Here is a 20218-nt window from a genome sequence, read left to right as displayed (position 1 = left end):
GGTGGGGGGAGCGCTCCAGAGTTCACGAGGGGTCAAGTTATTGCGAGAATAAATATATAAATAAAAATAACCTGGGGGTTGGGCGGGGGGGAGGAGGGGGGGGTCTTAGGGGCGTCTGGCTGCCCGGCGGGCCGTGAGATGAAGAAGGAACCTGAGATTATTACCCTCTCACAGGCTCCAGACCCTGACACGCTAGATCTGTCTGTTTCCCCTCTCTCTCTTCTCTGTTTATTTTGGATTTTTTCTAATCTCTTTATCCTCTCTTTCTTTCTGTCTCTCTTTCCCTTTCCTCTTTCCCCCTCTGTATCCTCTGTCTCTCTGTTCCTCTCTGTCATTCTCTCTCCATCTCTCCCCCTCTATTTCTTCTTCTCTCTTTCTGCCTCCCCCCCCTCTCTCTTTCTCCCCTTCTCCCTCTATCTCTGTGTCGTGCGATACCTTCCCAATCACAGGAAGCAGACACCTACAGTTTGATCCCACCAGCCTTGGACCCTAAGCCACGAACATGAGCACAAATCAATTAACAGAGATTGGATCCTCTTATGGCCCAGGCTGATGCTAATTGCCCGAATACAGAATGATCATACTCATAATGCAAGCTGCTACAGGCATGAGCGGCGTTATCGGCAGCTAGCTTGCTTGCCATTTCAACGTTAATTGCTCAAACATTGATTTACAGAGTCCTGATACTGCAGAGCAAATGCAAAGCGATTGTCCAGCTGGCACTGAAGGGAAGGCAACAATATCATTTGCCGTAATCATCTTGTTGATTTATGCCTGTTAAGCCTGGGTCTTAACAAGGCCACTGTTAGCTAATGAGGAACAAAACGTTTGTTTTAATTGAAGAAATTCCATAATCCGACATGGGCAGCGATGTGAGTATAACTGGAAAGATGCTTCTAGAAGGAATTGTTCTGCCAACCCACGGTGAGATCATTGGACTGTTTATAATACGGGCCGTAATAATAATCAACTTGGTTTCATCTTCCCCCTGCTTTTCGCTTCCTTAAATAGAATATGATTATTGAACCACTGGCTATGAAATTAGGTATGGATGAGTGCTACAGCACGGGAGACAGAAATCATTCATTTAGAAAGCAGCAGAACAACTGCAATATCTGTCTCCTGGCCTGAACCAATCAGAACTACACAGTGGGGTCAAATTGAATCAATCAGGGTGCTCGATACCCCTCGGGAGAGGGAAAATGACCTTATTTGGATGATGACCTCCCGGAAATGGTGGCTAGTCGTCTCAAGCCAACCTCGGGAGTCAATCACAGAGTCAGCGTTTACAAAAGTGCCTCTGAGATGTCGGGTTGAATAATGTATCCTATGAATAAAACACATTAGCTACAAAACATATTGAATAATTCACTTTTCGAAAAAAAACTCCCGCACACAAGATATTAGGTCTAGAGTCACTGCATGGTTTTCATAGCCTCTTTCTTCCCCTCTTTTTTGGGTGATCTGTCGCTCTTTGTCTCTCTCTCTCTCTCTCTCTCTCTCTCTCTCTCTCTCTCTCTGTCTCTCTCTCTTTCTCTCTCTCTCTCTCTCTCTCTCTCTCTCTCTCTCTCTCTCTCTCTCTCAGCTGGTGGTGACTGGTGGCTATTTTTATTCCGCAAGTGACTACTTTCTTGGAAATTCTCCCTGTTTATTTAAAGAGCTCTTGAAATTTTGAAGAGCGTATTTGTTCTGATAGAATCTTTGATAGGCTGGTACACGCACCAGCCCAAAATGAATTCATCTTTTGGCAACTGCATGGCACTAAATGAAGGCAACCAGCTGGGATGATCTAACTGAAGAGCCTAAATGAGTAAGAAGACCTTTTCTAATGGAAGGCTTCGCCCTATATGCTACACCCTCTTTACAAAGGCACACAGCTTATCTCCACAAAGCAAGCTTCACTTTCAAGGGTTTTTCACTCATGTGCCTCTCTCATTCGATAATGACATACTGTGTTTTTCAACATCAGGATTCCGTTAATTGAGTCTCAAACTGGAAAATACATAAGGTTTATGGGGGGGAAAAGACAATTGGGCAGAATGAGTATGAAAGAGAATCCTTTTTACTTTAACAAAGACATTTGGAATACTGAGTGAGAAATGCTTTGGTGTTTTCTTCATCGTAAACAAGGTATGAACTATATAAAATAACCTCAGGCCCAGAGAGAAATCTCCATGACTTTTGAGAGCCTATTACAGGAATATCTATGTCATATTTATCTGTCACTAAGAGTGAAGCACCACTTGAAAGGAGGATACCTTGAATGTGTTGAATGTGTCGACAGCGGTGTGCGCTCGCGTGTTTGTGTGCATCTCAAGTGGCACTCTAGCCCTTTAAAAAAACCAGAAGCAGCCGCCTGAAGGGTCGCACACTCACAACAACCCCACCACTCCACACCCTCACTCACCAGGGCGCAGTAGGTCTCCGGGGGGTCCCCGCAGGTGATGTTGGGGGGGTCCACGCTCACTTTCAAGAACTTGGTCATGTCGGCCGCCTCCGGCTGGCAGGCCATGTAGTCCCAGGTGAGGCCTTCGTCCGTGTACACCTGCGACTTGCACACGTCGTAGTGCCCCCAAGCCGCCGGGTAGTGCTGCATGGCAGCCTGGCACAGGCTGGCCCACGCCGCCTGCAGCACCAGCGCCAGGGGGAAGCAGCGCATCTCTGCTTCCTGTCGGCGAGCGGGGCGGTCGCGCCGGGGGGAGGGGGTCGAAATGGGGGGGCAGGCTCTTCTGTGGAAGCTCCGCGGTGGGGAAAAACGCTGCACACGCACAGAGACGCGGGGAGCAGGTTTTAGGAAGTAATCCGAGGGGTGCCGGGGAACGATGGCAGCATGCCGGCTTCCTGTTAGCGGCTTGGGCAGCGGCGGAGAGCGGGGCGTTTGTTTTTTCGGATCTCGGGGTCGCCCCGGGCGGTTACCTTGGGGACCGGTCGCCGCCGGTCCGGGTCGGGGGTTGGGGAGGGGGGGTGGTTGTCACGGGCCCGAAGAGCAGATCACAGGAGGAGAGGATGGAGGAAGGAGGAGGGGGGGGCAGGAGCTGACCCCCTGACGGAGACGGGCGTTCTGACACGCTGGCGGAGGGATGAGTGACAGGTGCTCTCTGACAGGTCCTCCCTGCAGCAGGCCTCTGTGGGGAAACAAGAGGGGGAGAGGTTGAATACCTTCCGCGAGGGGATCGAGTGTCGACAGCGACTGAGCATTAGCACAGGCAAGGGGATGGAATGTGTGTGTGGCGGGGGGGGGGGGGGGGGGGGGGGGTGGGGGGGGGGGGGAGAGGGGGGGGGGGGGACACAGATCCCCCCCCCCTTCCGTTTCCCCTCCCTAACAAAGCTGCCAGGATGGTGTGAGGTGTTGATCACAACAGGAGGATTGGGTAACCAAGGCGAACTAGATTCCACTGTTCTCACACCGGGGCCTACACCTTGCATCCCCGCCCTCCGCCCCCCCCCCCCCCCCCCCCCCCCCCAGCTGACATCAGCGAACGTTTGTTTATCCCATCTAATCAGTTCTACCACAGGCAACCTCAACAGGCACACGCCCTGAGATCTACATGTTCTGAGCTGCTGTTCACAATTCCAGTGAGAGTACAGGCACAGCCACGTGTCTGAAGGTACAAGCAGAGTAAGGTGTCTGCAGCCCTAACAATGTAGCTATTGAAAGAATATGAATGTTCACTGTCTGAGTTCTTTCGAACGACTCTATTCAAGGCTGAAATGACTCATGAGAAAGCCTTCTATAGGAGGTGCCATAACCCGGCTCAGAAGGTGGTGCTTCTGACGTCACAGCGCAAGTTGAATGTGAACAGCATTCACGACAAGGTTCCACTCACGCACTGTAACCATGCCCTGTCAACAATCTGGCCAGTACGCCTCCCAGACATCACCCTCTTGATTGTGGAACACGCTGTTTGTATTCCCAGCTTTTGCCCTCCTCCTGATGAATCACACCCAAGCTGGACGGGCCAATCAGCACTGTAGTTTAACCTTCAAACTGTCTGGAAAAGCTTAGGATTGCATCCGGTTCATTCCTAGTTCACGGTCCTCCTCCCGCCACCAGGCTGGGAAGAGGCTGAGTCGCCCTAATAGAGACAGACTCAGCCCTGCCTTTCCTCGCCCAACAGTGGCCTTCCAGGTAGGTAATTGATAGAGACTTTAGCCAGGCGTCTGAGGGATTGAGATGTGGACGCTTTATCGCTGGTTAATCATTCAGCCGAGTCAATGGAGCTGCTGACCCAACACACCTCTTACTCCTCTGTGATCAATTAGTCCTGCCTGGCCACAGGCACTGTTCAGCTCCTATCGCCTGGAGAGATGCGGGCTAAACTCTCCCCTGTTAATCTGCCGTTTGTGCTGGCAGGACTGTCTCTGGTAAGCAGTTTCGCTTCACTTGCCCGGCATGTCTTTTTCTTTGGCAACTGTGTTTTAGGTGCCACGTGTAGGGAATAGGAACTCTCTGTTTTAACAGTCGCAGAACACATTGATTCTGCTCTTTAAAATGAAGAAGCAGTATTCTGCCAGTGCTGTACGTTACTGAAGATGAATGGACCCCCTGGTTGGACGGGTGATGCTATTGTGATGTTGTCTAGTTCTCATGAGAGCCCTGTATTGTTTGTAAGGGGTGTTCTACCACAGCAGCAGTCAGCGAGGTGCAGAGAAGATTGATCAAACTACCACAGGCATTCAGGATCTTTCCTAATAGACCTCGACGTAGATAAATGCTCCTTTTTCCTCGATCCAAAAGCTTCAAATTGCTCTTTTAAAATCCACCCCTTCAATCCGGACGACGATCCTCCACAGTTATGCTGGCAGGCCCTCGACTTACCTACCACAGAGAGTAACGAGAGAGGGAGATGGAGTGATGGAATGGACAAAGACGAAGGGCGGAGGCGATAAGAGAGGCCCCGGTTTTTTTTGTTCGAAGTACAGAGAGACTGAGAGAAAAGCCAAGAAAGAACTCTCCGTTTCAAATGAAGGCGTGTCACAGGATCAGCCACGGGCAGGTGAGAAAGCAGCCAATCAACCTGCAGCACTCGGGCGCCCTGCTTCGATCCACAGACATGGTGTTACCGTGTCAGGGAGAGAAGGGAAGGGGGGGGGGGGGGGGGGCGGGTGCACAGAGACGGCTCCAGAACCAGGGCTAATGAGAGAACAGTGAAAGCTGTGCTGGATAAGGAGCCGGCACATTAAAGATCACAAGAGCAAGGTCATTATCACTCTCCACAATCCAGACTCTGGTCCGTCCACTCATTAGCCGCCACTTAGGAGCCCGAGTCCCACCGCTAGGGCAGGGGAGAGGAGCGGGGGCGCGTGGCGTGCATTTTAAGCGAGGTCTGGGCTATTTGGGGCAGGTTTCTTCCTCTCCCATCGATCAAGGCTAACGCGGGGACACCTGAGATGCCGAGCGGCAGGAAGTGAGAGATATTTCAGCTTAATACATGGCAACATATTGAATGTCATCGCATGTTATGCATGGGATCTATAATCTAGAGTAGACACCGTTGGATTAAACTGCTCGCTGGATTGATTTTTACAGAATGGTTACATAAAACCCAGGTCGAACATTAAAGCGAAATCCACAACGGCGATAAGATGATTCAGTCGATTCCACTGATAACTGTAAATACTGTCATTTCACCGATAGGTATTGTAAAATGGGATGTTTTGCATTGGATGCCGTCCGTCTGACTGTGAAGTTGTTGGACCCCGCAGGTGAGCTAGAGCCAGGTCTCAGACGGCTCTGGCGGAGGTTTATTTTGAGGATGTACAATCTCACCCCAAGGAGGGCATTGTGGGGCTGCTTTTTCTATTTAAACCTATGAATGTTTCACAAGGGTCCGCATGACCTGGTTAAGAGCCACAGGCTGGTTGAGGCTTTCCTAACTGTGAACCCCCCCCCCCCCCCGAGTCTATCTCCATCCCATCCCCAGGGTCGGTGGAGCGTGGCCGAGTGTTGCAGAGTTTACGGTTGGATATGCAGACCCGATCGCCTCGTTGGCTGCGACGACCAAAGGAGCTTCTGACACATGGAGGAATGCCTTCTTCCGTGGCCCCCTTGTTTTGTCATCTTCCCCTATTGGCCAGCCTCGTCTCCTACGGCTCTTCATCCCTTCTTTCCTGTCGCCTGTTTTCCTCTCCTCTCCGACCCTCCTGTCGTCGAGTCCTTTGCCGCTCGCCAGGTGCCTGTGCATCGCGTGGGATACGGAAGACTCGCTCACACTAACTCAGGGAAGAGAAGGGGCGAGACGGAGAGAGAGAGAGAGAGAGAGAGAGAGAGAGAGAGAGAGAGAGAGAGAGAGAGAGAGAGAGAGAAGAGAGAGAGAAAGAGAGAGAAAGAGAGAGAGAAAGAGAAAAGGCTGGACGGGCATCAGAGGAAACCTCTCTTCTTCTCGGATTGCTTTCCCAGAATCCCTAATCTTCCCCGTTGAAAAAGCTGCCAATTCCACAGTCTTCATAAATAAACATGTGAGGAATGAAGCCCGCCCTTGCAAACACGACATCCGCCATTCTTACAGGACAGGAAACAGGCCACCCGCCACCCTGCCTGGTCACCCGACACACGGTCCCCCCCAACACCACCTAATCACCGACACCACCTAGCCATCAACACACGGTCCCCCACAACACACAACACCCAATCCTCCACTGTCCTCAATACGTCATCACCTCCCGTCAGCAGGCCCTGGATGTGTGCCAATCCAGACAGGACACAGGTAGCTAATGGGCGTGTCAGTGAAGCAGTGTGCCACTGGATGAGGGAACGGGGGACAGAAAGGGGGGGGGCAAAGGAAATCAGAGCAAAGGTTCAGGTCTCAGCGTGAGAACACTGTCCTGACATGGCAGATGCCCCCCCCCCTCACCCCCCCTCCCCTCACCCCCCCCCCCCTTCCCTCTTACTCGTCTCCTACAGTGGGATTGGCTGTGCCTGACTGGTCCCTGTCCTCCCAGGGAAGGAAAAGTCCCTGAACACAGCTGCCAAGACACGCTTGACTCACCCCACGGCTGCACAATACACTCTCTCTAGTTTTCTCTCCTTCTCTCTCTCTCTCTCTCTCTCTCTCTCTCTCTCTCTCTCTCTCTCTCTCTCTACTTCGCCTTCTCTCTCCTCCCTTCTCTCCTCTTGTTTTCGCTCGATTTCTGTCTCTCTCTAACCTTCACACTACACCCCCCCCCCACCCTCCTCCCCTTTTCGTAAGCTGGGGAAAGTGACACATATGTGTGAGGGGATGGCCACTTTTGACAGGGTGACCCTTCCGCTGACACTGAGTAGCGTTGGCGTAGCTTTGGCGTTGGCGTTGGCTACTCCAGCGCCTCGTACTGAAGCGCCCGGCCTCACCAAACAACATCCATACCACCAATGACCCTCTCTCTCTCTCTTCTGCTACCAGACACAATCTTCATTGCGACATAGGAACACCTTCTACATTATTCAAGACACTTTTCCTAAAAGGCTACCACCATATTATTCAGCTTCCACAGTGACACGGCTGGCCTGGATTCTCAAAATGTCCATCCAGAGTCATTGCCCTACGCCCACACAGTCAGTCGACAGTAGTAGCCTCAAACGGGCAACACTGATATAACCCCAGATCCAGATGCACGTCTAGTCAACTAGCCCAACAAATCATCTCCAATCATTAATCATGTGATGATGCCAAGATGTGGTCTGTGCAATTAGTCGTGGGCTAACTTAGAATGTTATAATAAATTGAACAATCTAATCCATTATGACTGACGTGATGAATCTACTGATTTAACATATGTTTTTCTGTGTAAAATACATGTTAACTAAGTCAGAGTTTCAATTATTTTTAACGCCATGTTTCTATTAGATAATTTGTCAATGGCAACAGTAATTATAGAATCTATTGATACAAATGTAAATTTATAATCATATAAATGCCAACTAGACCTTGTTCTATTAAACTCCAATAGGGTATCCACCACTGATGCACAAAAAACTAAAAGCTTTAAAAAATTTAAACAGTTGAAATTAAGAATATATACATTTAAAACACATGTACTGCTAAACAAGTTTGATGAAAATGTAACTCCGTTAATGTCCACTATAACTCTTTCCTGAAAAAGGTGTTCAAATGTACTGTCCATGATAAATACTATCCAAAAACCAACATTAATTGTAATCAAATACTGTACGTAAATTTGTATTTTGTTTGGCATGGATCAATTCCACAAGGGGGCGCTTCATAAATCGCCTTACGAAAGGTGCACTCATTGGTGTCAAATTATATAGGTTCTGATTACATTAAAGGTCGGTAAAAAAAATAATAACCTTAACGTCTCTTTCAAAGAGGTTAGTATTGCCCCATTAATCCAAATGTATCACGTGAATTGCCTTGTTCACAACAAATGGTGCAAAATGTCTACAAAGTATGTCTTTCCTCTGATACCTTTACACGCGTTTGAGCATTTTAATGTGGCAATTTTAATACGTTCGACAGCAAGACATTGGGTTCAATTACATTTAAAGCAGACAGGCGTGGCTTGTACTACCAAAAAAATATATAACTTTTTCGAAACAATATTGTAGTCTACTTACATTTTGGGGGGGGATTTCTTCAAATCAAGGAGCACAGTCCAGTCTTAGTAACTGTTAAGTTCAGAAATGACCACTGGAGCCCCTTTAAGATGCGCGTGTTAATCTTAATGTGATGAGTTCGGAGGAAAAAAAGTTGATGACCCAATAGTTAAAAGAAGCTGACTTAGCCTAACAATGCGATTGAACAGAACCCAATACGCACGTCAATCTTTGTGGAATTGCTGTGCAACATATCTTTGGCTAGTGGACGAGATCGGAGGAAATTTCTCCCACTACTGAACAAATGGCCGAACAGTGACCGGAGTGCTAGGTCAGCACAACCAAAGATAAAGATGAGGATTTTGCCAAAAATTTCCGGAACATCATTCCCCCACCTGCCATCCCATTACTAAATAGGTTCAAGCTTTATAACGGTGTCCTCTGAAAAAGACCGCTGCAAAACTTTGAAAGGCGTATGTTCCTTGTCTTCAGAAATTGTCCATTTCAAATTGGGTATCATTCCTTAAACCCGACGCGAAAATATTTGACTCCTGTGGACGGGTGTGCTGTTCTCTCTGATAATCGCTCCCTCTCTTTCGGTATGAAGTCGTTACCGACACTCAAAGGGGACATGAATCACACCAATTAGCCTTGCTGTCGAGAATATCTTCCTCTGTTTCAGCGTCACGCATCCCTTGCTCTTTCTTTATAGCCTATAGCCTACACAGTGCAAGGTAACTGCTCAGACTGAGATGACGGTTGAGATAACTCACTTTTTGAGACCATCTGATAACCCTCACTGCCAGAATATTCTTCCAGAGACCTGTGTTTTCCAACACGTCCTTCTTCGGGACCACTAAGCAACTCGGTAGGGACAAAATAGCCACAACTGGGAAAATCGGGATATCTCTGCACGAAACGTTCTTACTGTAGCCCCGTTCCACTGCCGAACACGTACACTGAGCAGAGATGTGTGAGATAAGCAATCTCGCACAAATGCGCGCAAATAGTGATTGTATCCCGGGCTCTGCCACAGTACTTATGCGCTCCTCTGGGTCCTAAAGGTAGGCTTAGTAATCGAGTTTATTATTTGAGTTGTTTATCGTTTTTCTAAGATGTATCGTTCGTCTAAGAGTTTGGTTTATTACTGTACGATAACTTAATGTTTTGGGGTAGGTCTTTGTCCGACACTGTGCGGATGCGGACTCAGGGATTGGCAATGTACAGTATGTGCCGCGCCGTGTTTTCTGTGTTCACTTATATTTGAACGGTTTGAGATTCACCTGCAATCTTGGATTGATGGATTGTTAGGTGAAAAGCCATTTAGTGTGACGTGTAGAAACAGGGGGTCAGCATACCGTCCACCCGAGTCACGCTCAACTGTGCTGTCATAATTAACACTAACTAGTTACCCACAACACGCACGTTAGGCGCGCACTCTTTCGCTCCCTCCTCATTTATCTCTTTCTCTCTCTTTCTCTACACACACGCACGCACAGCTGACGTCGAGTTTAGCCCAGGTTTATACATTTCACCCACAACATTATAACGGTCTTTGCTCACAGTTTACCTAACACGTGGGAAAGAGTCTCAACAACGGATTCATTTTGGGTACCCTAGCCCGAAGCAACCCTATGCAACATCATAAAGCCTTGGGGAAGGCAAATCACACATTAATGGACCATTTAAGGACCCAAATTCACTGTCCTTTGGAAGAAAAATATAATAATGGAGAAGAGTAGTGAGTTAAAGTGCTAGCACAGATACTTTATAGGCTATATGCTATGTAGGCTGGTCGATACACATATTCTGCTAATACATATATTTACATATACATTATTTACCTAGTAGTTTATAATATATATATATTATAAACTACTAGGTCAAGTAGGCCTATAGGCTATTTGGTTCAAAACGTAATAATAGCAGTAAAAAAAAGAGAGGAGGTGCTACGAGACGCATTGAAAGTGAATACATTGTCAGTAAACAAAAAAAGTTACTTGCTCTGTTAAAATAACTGATTTAAGTTAAAATAATCGGGAAATGTGAAGCAATGACAGTGATTAATTATTTCCCACCGCAATTCCATTCTCCCGAGCACATTATCAAACTTGATCAGTTTACAGCAAATTAGGTTCTGTTCAGACTAATTAATACTAGGCTACGTGATGCTGCATTGTGTAACTTGTTGATATGGAAGAATATGATTAACAAAAAACCCAGAGAAACGCGTATTGGAACGGAAAAACATGTCCTCAGGTTATCTTGCTCGTACGTAATAACAAGTGTGCAACAACATCTGTTTGCACACTTGACAAAATATGTAATGAAAACGAACATATAAATTGCAGATTTTTATGGTTAGTTGGTTAAATGCGTGTTTCTTCCTATAGCAAGTAGGCTTAACCTTTATATTAGGTCACTCACTATTTAGACATCAGGGGAGATCCGGTCATTTTGAATCCAAAGTCGACCATCAAAAGTTTGCTTGCATATCCTTCCAACAAATGGAAAAAAGAGAGCTTTGGCTCACCTCTTTCACAGCTTTATTCCTTTTCTTTACGATGAACGAAGATGGACATGTAGCACAAGCATATGTTCGGTTTGGAACATCATAGATAAAGCGGAAATGATAGACTCACAGTGAGACGACCGCTTTCTCTGCGGCTCCATGGGAGTGTGGTGCGCGACCGCTCAGAATGCCACTTGAGATACGCTACTCGGGCACCGAGAGAAACCAAGGAGCAATCGCACACGAGAATAGCCCATGTAAACTGTGGGAAATCGTTTTTAAAAATCCAACTTGGTTGTCCGTCAAAAGTCAGGAAACAATGCGTGTCGATCGTAAAACAAGGTCAAAGCGATGCTGCTATTATGCCTGCTTCCAAATAGGAAGCCGAGCTTTCACTGGACACTGATATATGGTGTGTGTTATCTAGTCCATCAATAGACGCCAACGCGAGCATATCTTGAGTGGTTGAAGTTGGTGTTATTGAATCTCACTGAAGTCTTACTTGTAGCCCGATTCACAATTCCTACGCAATTACAGGGGAAGATTGATATGATAAGCACATGACATTGAGTCTTATAATAATTTAGGCCTATTTAACTGTGCCTGCAAGGCCATTTGTTTCACGTAAATCGGCAAGCACGGGATTTAGGCCTGTAGGAACAAGAGTCATTGGGAAAACTTCGTATACAATTAAAGGACAACATATCATATATAACAATATTTTGTTTGTGTGTCTGTGTATGTATTTTTTTAATTAAGGAAATCATCCTAATTAAAGTAGACCCATGTTCACAATGACACGTAAATCCTAACGTTTCCTACAACTGCAAACTCGACAGTTCTGGACAGCTGCCGCTGTTTCAGCACCTGGACAGCTCCTCTTTGCCGTAGGTCGCTTCCTCGGCTCTCCAGCCCAACCCCATTGACGCTACACTCTGTTGAAGAATACTGTTACCACACCTGAAACGCACACGACCTGTTCATGTTAATAGGAACGCCACAAAACTAGAACTCAACGTTTTCACGTTTTAAATGTCTACTCGAAAGAACACAATGTCTCGGGGAAAATGTACATTATAATCCCAATATTCTGATTGCCCGATTTTTTGTGCTTAGACATAGCTTTATAAACTGACTGGATATGACAAAGTGGCCGACAAAGTACAACAAAGTAAAACTATAACCTGGATGATAATAATAGCCAAACAAAACTGCGTTAGTGATAGACTTCTGGGTCATAAAATAACTTGAAACAGTTCCGTAACAGATTATGTATGGTAGGCTTTGATTAAACATATTTTATTCCCACTAGCATTTACATGCTTGCATATAACGACTTGCATGTAGTTATCTTAGTGACAATGACTAAGAGGAGAAAGAGGGGCTTATTATCACACAAATGATCACGTGTATTGCCGTACAGGATTTGTTTTAAACGATCCACTGGACTCATGTTCCTGTTATTAAAGCACTTCATCCGCAGCAGCTGTGATCACAAACCGATAGTGTTGTGCCCAATCACGCGTCATCAAATATTTCAAGAGGTTGGATAACTGGCACCTATTGACATTTCTGGGAATCACGTGACGTAAGCTCTATTATTTGTCATTCACTTGTGTGTGTCTGTGCATTTTCCCTTTTCCGGTTATGCTTTGTTGGCTTCGATGGTGATTAGAAAATGGTCTACAGCTGTTTTGTACATCCCCGTGTCAGGGACGACCGAGACAGCCAATTAGATTTTTCTTTTTCTTTTTTTTTCTTTAATGTTGCCTTTATCCGATAAACAGTCTACCTTGAAGCCGAGGTCTATTCTACACATGAAAGCATAATGTGCAGGCCAGTTCCCCCACAGGCCTCAAAATGACAAATTGTAATAGCTACAACGTTTAAACATTTATTGATTAGATGGCGAATATGAATGTTGCCATTCATAACCTCGATAAAATACCACAAAAGGTATACTTCACATATTTAGTTTACAATTAACTGCAGGTGCATTGAGTTGCAAAAGCATCAACATTAAATAGAGCACCGATAGACTGCAGTATTTCTCAACAACCTAAATACAATGAACTACCTGTCAATTCCTCAACCAGAATATGTTAATCTATAGTAAATTACCCCATAACATTCAGTCTCACAAGTGTATGAAGTAGGCCGAACATCCAGTTGTTTGCGCCAGGTGTTTTGGTTTCTAAATGAATACATTCTGCAAACATCAATCCTGAGTACTGGCCTCCCACCTAGCCTGCCCTGCATTGTTCTAAACCCCAAAACTCAACATCAAAATAGAAATACTAAATTAAGTCTGTGTGTGTATGTGTGTGTGGGGGGGGGGCAATACCTGAGCATTACAACAGAGTATAATCCTGAAAGGGCATGATTGAAAAGGATTAGAGGGCAGGTCCAGCAGGGTGGAGTCACCACGCCACAGAAGGCCTGGTCTGTTCAAGGTGGATTGAGGTTTCAAGTGTTGTGTTCAGATTTACATGACCCACGAGAGACTTAGAATTCACTGAGCAGGATTATGAACAGTGTCGTCTGCTGCGCTCAGAGGCCATCTCTCTTGGGTGGATTTGGAATGTGCCATGGTTTGTAGATTCCGAACACGGCCACATGATATACTTTCTAGTTGTGTGTGTGTGTGTGTGGTGATCTTTCTCTAAGACCCCTATGGAGCATCAATGTACTTCCACGCTTCAAGTTTACAGCACAGCAAAATAAAAATGTAATAAAAAAACAAAAAAAACGAAGGTGTTGTTTAAAAGTTGCTGTAACTGCTTAACACAGAGGATATGCATCTTGACATTTTATTATTTGTCTTATGCTCGTCTGCAATGAGTCACCAGCAAGACAGCTCTTACCGTTTTGTTCTAAATATAGGCCCATTCAGTGCAAATGATAATGCGGACAAATAGTGTGGCTCCGCTCTGCAGATATCAGGACAGCTTGGGGAATTGGCCTCCTAAATTAGGTTTGGTCAATAACATGTTTTCAATGTGTTCTCTCAAGAGAACCTGACAGAAATAGGGGTTACTGTAACTGGCTGGTGGTGGAAAAGTGTTGCCATTGGCTCGTGTACTGTAAATCATGAGTATGTATTTAAAGAGCCAATGGGAGCTGGTGATTAGTTATGGTGTGGGGGGATGTTCAGACAGATTTCAATATCAGTCTCCAATAATTGGCGAACCAGCAGCAGCTTTAGTAGCTTCCAAGCGGACAAACCTTTGTCAAAGAGGGTCTGACTGGACCGAGATGTCACGGCACACGTTTGGGACTGATGCAAACACAAAAAGCCCCCGTCTTCAGAGAAGTATCAGTGCATCGGTACTCCTGTCACACATTCGAACTTCACAAGGAGCCCTGCACAAGTCAGATTAAGCACATCTTTCGATCTCCCCCCTCGATGGCTACGCCATGTACAAGACAAATAATCAGATTTTGGAGTTTTAACGCCGTTTCTATTGGATTTCAAAAGGACTTCCGGAAGAGGTTACTGTTGGTTTCGCATCGAGCATAGGAGAGAGGCTTAGCCACCTACAGGGTCATACTGAGCTCTCAGAAGCTCCCAGAAGCCTGCTCACACAGTCAGGCATTTATGGTCATTGTGTGTCTCGCCGCCCACGTTCAGGTCACTAGGCACTTAAGGTGAACAGAGTGCGTCCGAGCCACAACCTTCTCCCAAAGGATCCAATTCGACCACGAGTCAACACAACCGCATAACGGACTGTGTGCCATTCTCTTCATCGTGTGCTTCACATAGGGCCATATTGTGTGTCCGACACAGCGCTCCAAACCCCTGAGCACAGGTACGCAGTGCTGTTAACCTGCTGTAGAAAACCCATCACACATGACAGTTGGGTTGTGAGTGAAAAGGTTAGATTTTCAAGCCATTCAATGGAAATTGAAATGTCAAAGCGTCTCTTTCTGTCCTGGCCTGACCTGCTGTCTGATGTCAATATAAAAAGTAAGAGCTGGGTACATGAAAAGGCTGGGGCAATACAATCTGATGTCCTAATACAACTCGGGGCCCACTCACTTGACAAACTCTTATTCAGAAGTATGATGTGGGAGCGTATGCAGGGGAAGGGACTGTTTTCTCATTGTCTCATCGTTGCCTGAAGCAGAGATGTGTGTATTTCCAAAGATAAGGGATGTCATCTTAGCATCAAATATTGATACAAATGTATATATGGCTCTTTGTAACTCTTAAGGTCAAACAAGAGGGAAACAAATGAATGTTTTAGGCATTTATTCATCCTCAATTTTAATATTGTTATATGAACACATGACTTAAAGTTTCAAGCCTAGCCAGCATTCAATTTGATCTCAATAGATGTGTTTCATGGCTAATGACCTAAGCTTATGTGTCACCAGCATACAGGAAACTGACACCAAGTAGCCATCAGACACAGGTGAGTCTCCAATGTTTTTTTTTAAGTTAGGTGGCAACAGGCAGCTGTTGGGGTTCCAAGTATCCATCTGGAATGGAGAAGGTTTTTGAGTGTTTTTTGTCCTGCCCTATTGTGTAGTCCACGTCAATGCATATATGTCTGGAGCTGTCTTCGGAAGGATACATGTTGACCTCTCCTACAACCAGAGTGTCCTGCATCACATCCACCGGTTCATGTAGGTACAGTATTGCCTGTTTCCAGTGGGTCTCCTGTTTGAACGGAGACGTGGAGAGGACCAGTGGTTTGTCCCCACACGGAAAGGTTACCGTAAACCACACGCAAAGGGCGTTCACAGCAGAAGAGCCAAAACATTCGCACTTGAACGGCCCCTTCACCGATTTCAGTTGTTCCACTGTCACGGAATACAGGTCCAGTTCAGCAAACTTAGAGGGATGGGACAACACGTCCTCGACTGTCACCAAGTTCACGGTGATGTAATTGTTCATTACGCATTTCCTTGCGAATTCAGACATGCAGGACATGTCAACGCCATACTGTTCCTTCACGGTGCACCAGAAATTCAAGCGGTCTTCCACAACCAAGTCATTGATAGGAGCAATGTAAAGTTCTGCCTTTGAAGGTAAAATGAGACCGCCGGGTTTCAGCCATTTGTCGCGGGCAAATAGAACAGAGTTAAGCATGGATTCGTGGAGCAGCGCGTAGCCCATCCACTCGCTCACTATCACGTCCACCTGCTCGGGCAAATCGATTGTCTCCAGAGTACCTTTAATGACTTCGATTCTGTCTTCCATCTGATTGTGTTTAATGATTTTCACAGCTTGATCAGCGATTGAACTAGCTTCAACCGCGTAAACTCTCTTGGCCCCGGCTTGTGCACAAAATATACTTAGGACACCGGTCCCTGCTCCGACATCCAACACAACTTTGCCTTGAATCGAGCTGCTGTTTTCAAATATTCCTGTCCTGTACGTGTTAGTACGTGCATGATCTGCGATCATTTCCTCGTGAATCGTGACATCTGAATAACTGTCAAAGTACAGGTTATCCTGTACGTTTTTCTCTAACTTCCTTTTCTTTATTTGGTTGGACATTTTCCTTGTTCTCACACACAGCTTCTCTTCGTATGTCACGTTGTATATCACTTCCTCATTTTGCCGACTGTTGCATGATGGTATATGAAGTTTAAACGGCTGCGGAGTTCCTCTAAATGGAGAGAGCTTTTTGTATGTGAAACTACAGTTCCCACAATCATCCAATCACAAACGTCAAATGACGGCGGACTGGCTTAATTATAGGAACGTTTGGAAGTAAATTGTATAAAAATAACATACATATATATATAATTTGTTTAAAATACCAGTATGTCCCTGAAGCAACATTTGCGTAATAAACCAGGAAAGACAATACTCTTAAATTGTCTCACTGTAGATCCCGATAGTTCAATTGAAGATGAAGATGAATAGATCCTTTTTGAAAATAACAGTTGAAATATGAATAAACCTCCCAGAATCCTTCTGAGCTTAGTCACTCTATACCAAAACACAACACAGATACTTAGTCTTCTCTTTGAGTGAATCCTCTGTCTGTCTTCCAGCTCCCTTCAAAGATCCCCGGCCAAGCCCCGCAGAGCAGGTAGTTGCATTCCATTACAGCTGGATGAAAAGAGAGGAAGGAGCAGACGACTTCTTGGTTTTTCCCAGCATTTAGAAAACAGTATTTTGAGAGGTCAGAACACAGTAGTGTAAGGGGGGAATAGTATTTCTGTGTGTGTTGATGAAGGACACAGGCACTCTGTGTGTGTTTGTGTTCTTGTGTGTGTGTATTCCAGTGTGTGTGTTCCTGTGTGTGTGTGCCCCTGTGTGTGTGTGTATTCCTGTGTGTATGTGTGTGTGCTCTGCAGTGACTCAGTGCCTGTACGCCGCATTCATTGCAGCTGTTAAGGTTTCAAAGCAATCTTCCATCTTGGTTTCACAGGTGTGTGTCTATCCACTTAAATCCACTCCATCACAACAGAGTGGCAGGAAATGATGTCAGATTATAGATTCTGCATTGGCTGATGATATGTTGGTATACTTTCTGTGAGAGAATGATGGACAGTTGCGTCTGTAAGTGGTGTGGCAACAGCACAATGCTTTTGACGAAAATCACAACCTCTGTCCCAGGTTTTGACTGAAAGTAGACACATCTCAAGAAGCTAGTTTGAAAGCTGCTTTTGAACATGCAACAGCACATGGTTGCGGTACCTCAAGTAGAGAAAAATGGAAATGGAAAGGGAAGATAGCGTTGGTTCGAAAGCAGTCCACTGCGTGTATTGTGACTGTGTGTTGAACTGGTGAAACAGAGTTTGTGGAGCCAGGGGAATGTCGATGGGCATAGATGTGATAGGACAGGCAGGCGTCTGTGATTTGTATCGTTCCTGTACTCTGTAATGGTTTGGGACGGGCCGTGGCGCTAGGTGTCTGGCAGACAGAGCCAGCAGCTGTTCCAGCTGTCTGTCCACCTTCCTCCCTCCCTCCTCTCCCCCCCCCCCCCCCCCCCCCCCATCTCCTCCCCTCCTCCCCCCTCAGCTGCAGGTACGCTCTGGAGCCATGCCAAGCCCAATCACGGCCACGCCACATCTCACGGTGTGAGATGGATGGCATGATTTCCCTTTAACCTTAACAAACTGACAGTGCATCAGCGTCACCCGGGCAGGAAGCCCCTCCCGGCACGGACATGAGGTCATTTCCTTCCTTCCTTCCTTCTGCCCCGGGAGTTATGCCGTTCATTCTCCTCTGTGGTTCTCTCTGTGACATATCCCATCACACTCCCTCGGACATGAGCCGCTCTTCAGCCAAGCTCTGAAGCTCTGTCTGGACAGAGCCAGTGCTTCAAAAATCCAATGAGGAATGGATTATATGAAGCAATATTCAGTGAAATAGCAGTATGGTTTACATTGTTGATTCATTTCTAAAACAGCCTCTTTACGTAGCTGTTGTACCGGCAAATAAAAACCATGCACGTCAAAAACACATCATCCAATATAACCTACACTTTGCATAACTTCCTCCCTTTTTAATGTCGTTTTGCCGGCAGAAGTTATTGGAGGATTAAAAAACGGTGTGTTTGCACAGGTGCGAGCATCTCCTTTAATTAAACCTGGCCCATCTCTGTTTGCACATCTAAACCACCCGCTTCGGATTGGGGGATGTGATCAACTGTGAGGAGGAGCTGGATTGAGTGTGTGCCTTGAGCCTGGAACACGTTTGGCTTGCCTGGGATCCCTCCTGAAGAAAGGCAAAGGGCTAGACGAGATGAGTAGACACTGCCCGGTCAAGCAGGAGTGTGACTCGGGGAAGCCAAATCACTTTAGATGATAAGGGGTGTCTCGGGAAAATCGATAGGCTACCCAAACCTGAACCCCTCCCCACTCTGAGTCCATGCAGAAATGCGTTTGGTTGAGTGTGGTGTGAAAAATCTTGACTGGCATGCGCAAATCCCTGACATAAACGCCATTGAACACATTTGGGATCGATTCTGACGTTGTCTTCAAGTGGATCTGGAGTGCAGAAATGTTCATGCACACCAGCAATCTCTCTCTCTCTCTCTCTCTCTCTCTCTCTCTCTCTCTCTCTCTCTCTCTCTCTCTCTCTCTCTGTGTGTCTCCCTGTCTCTCTCTATCCCTGAGAACACTGCATGTGCAACAAGACATGTTGAATGGGTTTGTGTTTACAGTAGGGGGCGGGAGTGAAAGAGAGAGACAGAGAAAAGGCGAGAGATGCAGAGGGGGTTTTAATGGCCTGATGAGAATGGGGCGGTGAGGGTAAAAGAAGGAGGAAGACAGGTGAGCGTGTTCAGTTCTTTGTGCCGGAAAACAGGCTGTTTTTCTTCTGGCTGGGCAGCGGCTGTCAGTCCTCTGGACCCCCTGGGAACCGCCTCACTCCTGTCAGCTGCACTGAACCTGCCACCTGCCTTTGGAGCAGCACCAGCCCTGAAAACACACACACACACCGGTGCAGTGCACGCACGCATAGACGCACACACACACACTTCAAACCCCAGCCCTGTGGCCTAGCAATCAGTCTTGATGTCGTGATCTTCCATTCCAGAGAAATAGGACTACTGAGCAACAAATGCTCAAATGCTATGGCTGAGTATTGATTGTTTCCAGCGATCAATAGAGGAGTACTTTGATATTTTACTCCTGGAGAATGGGCCGCATTAGCGCACAGTGGTGTGTTCCCATTTTTTCTCTTCTCTTAAACAAACATTGATTATGGCTTCCGTCTTTGCCTACATATCCATACCCAACATCATTCGTCGTCTAGAGTGGATTGAAATGTCGAGCAAACAAAAACACGGGATGCCTTTCTCGGTTCCTGCCGCCAACGAAAGACGCAAAACCATGTCTGCCTTTGCTGCGCGTGGCAGCATGCGATGGAATGCAACTGGAACAGGGGGTAATGAGCGGAAGTCTTAGCCGCGCCCTTTATAGCAAGCCATTTTTTACATTTATCAGCGAGAATACCCTGAGAAGAATTCAACATCCACCCAACGTCCTTTTCCCCCATCCTTCACTTTACTGTGCAGGCCAGTCCCGTGACAGGATCTTGGCCCGTCTAACCAGGCCCCAGTAATCAATTCAATAATTACATCCCTTTCCCCGAAGACCAGACCCCCCCCCCCCCCCCCAAGTATCAGTTACATTATCCTGCAATTAGATTAAATTACTAAGTACAACCTGCAAATATGACAGCCAGGAAGGTACCAGTAGAGATA

The 20218-nt window shown here is 46.4% G+C and overlaps 2 protein-coding genes across 3 annotated transcripts in view; both read right to left on the bottom strand.

Moving 5' to 3' along the window:
* LOC124470133 (netrin-G1-like) overlaps positions 1-9500 on the bottom strand; it is a 35150-nt gene extending 25650 nt beyond the window's left edge. Inside the window, exons 1-2 of one of the 2 annotated variants that reach the window (XM_047023886.1) lie at positions 8555-9500; positions 2408-3125 (exon numbers count right to left, since the gene is read on the bottom strand). In XM_047023886.1, coding sequence (XP_046879842.1) covers positions 2408-2659 — 252 coding nt within the window. In that variant the 5' untranslated portion in view covers positions 2660-3125; positions 8555-9500. The remainder of the gene's footprint in view (positions 1-2407; positions 3126-8554) is intronic. The other variant, XM_047023887.1, reaches the window with a different exon arrangement.
* A 5788-nt stretch (positions 9501-15288) lies between these two features.
* prmt6 (protein arginine methyltransferase 6) lies at positions 15289-16600 on the bottom strand. The gene has a single exon (XM_047023816.1). The coding sequence runs from the start codon at positions 16549-16551 to the stop codon at positions 15487-15489; it is 1065 nt and encodes a 354-aa protein (XP_046879772.1). The 5' UTR covers positions 16552-16600; the 3' UTR covers positions 15289-15486.
* Positions 16601-20218: the final 3618 nt, after the last annotated feature.

This window comes from Hypomesus transpacificus, chromosome 8 (genome assembly GCF_021917145.1).
Source record: "Hypomesus transpacificus isolate Combined female chromosome 8, fHypTra1, whole genome shotgun sequence".
Taxonomy (NCBI): domain Eukaryota; kingdom Metazoa; phylum Chordata; class Actinopteri; order Osmeriformes; family Osmeridae; genus Hypomesus; species Hypomesus transpacificus.
The sequence above is the reverse complement of the archived record's forward strand: the minus strand, read 5'-3'. Positions and strand labels throughout refer to the sequence as shown.

What these genes read in the sequence shown, in the direction of transcription:
- prmt6 (XM_047023816.1), bottom strand. Translation starts at nt 16,551, where the DNA reads ATGTCCAACCAAATAAAGAAAAGGAAGTTAGAGAAAAACGTACAGGAT.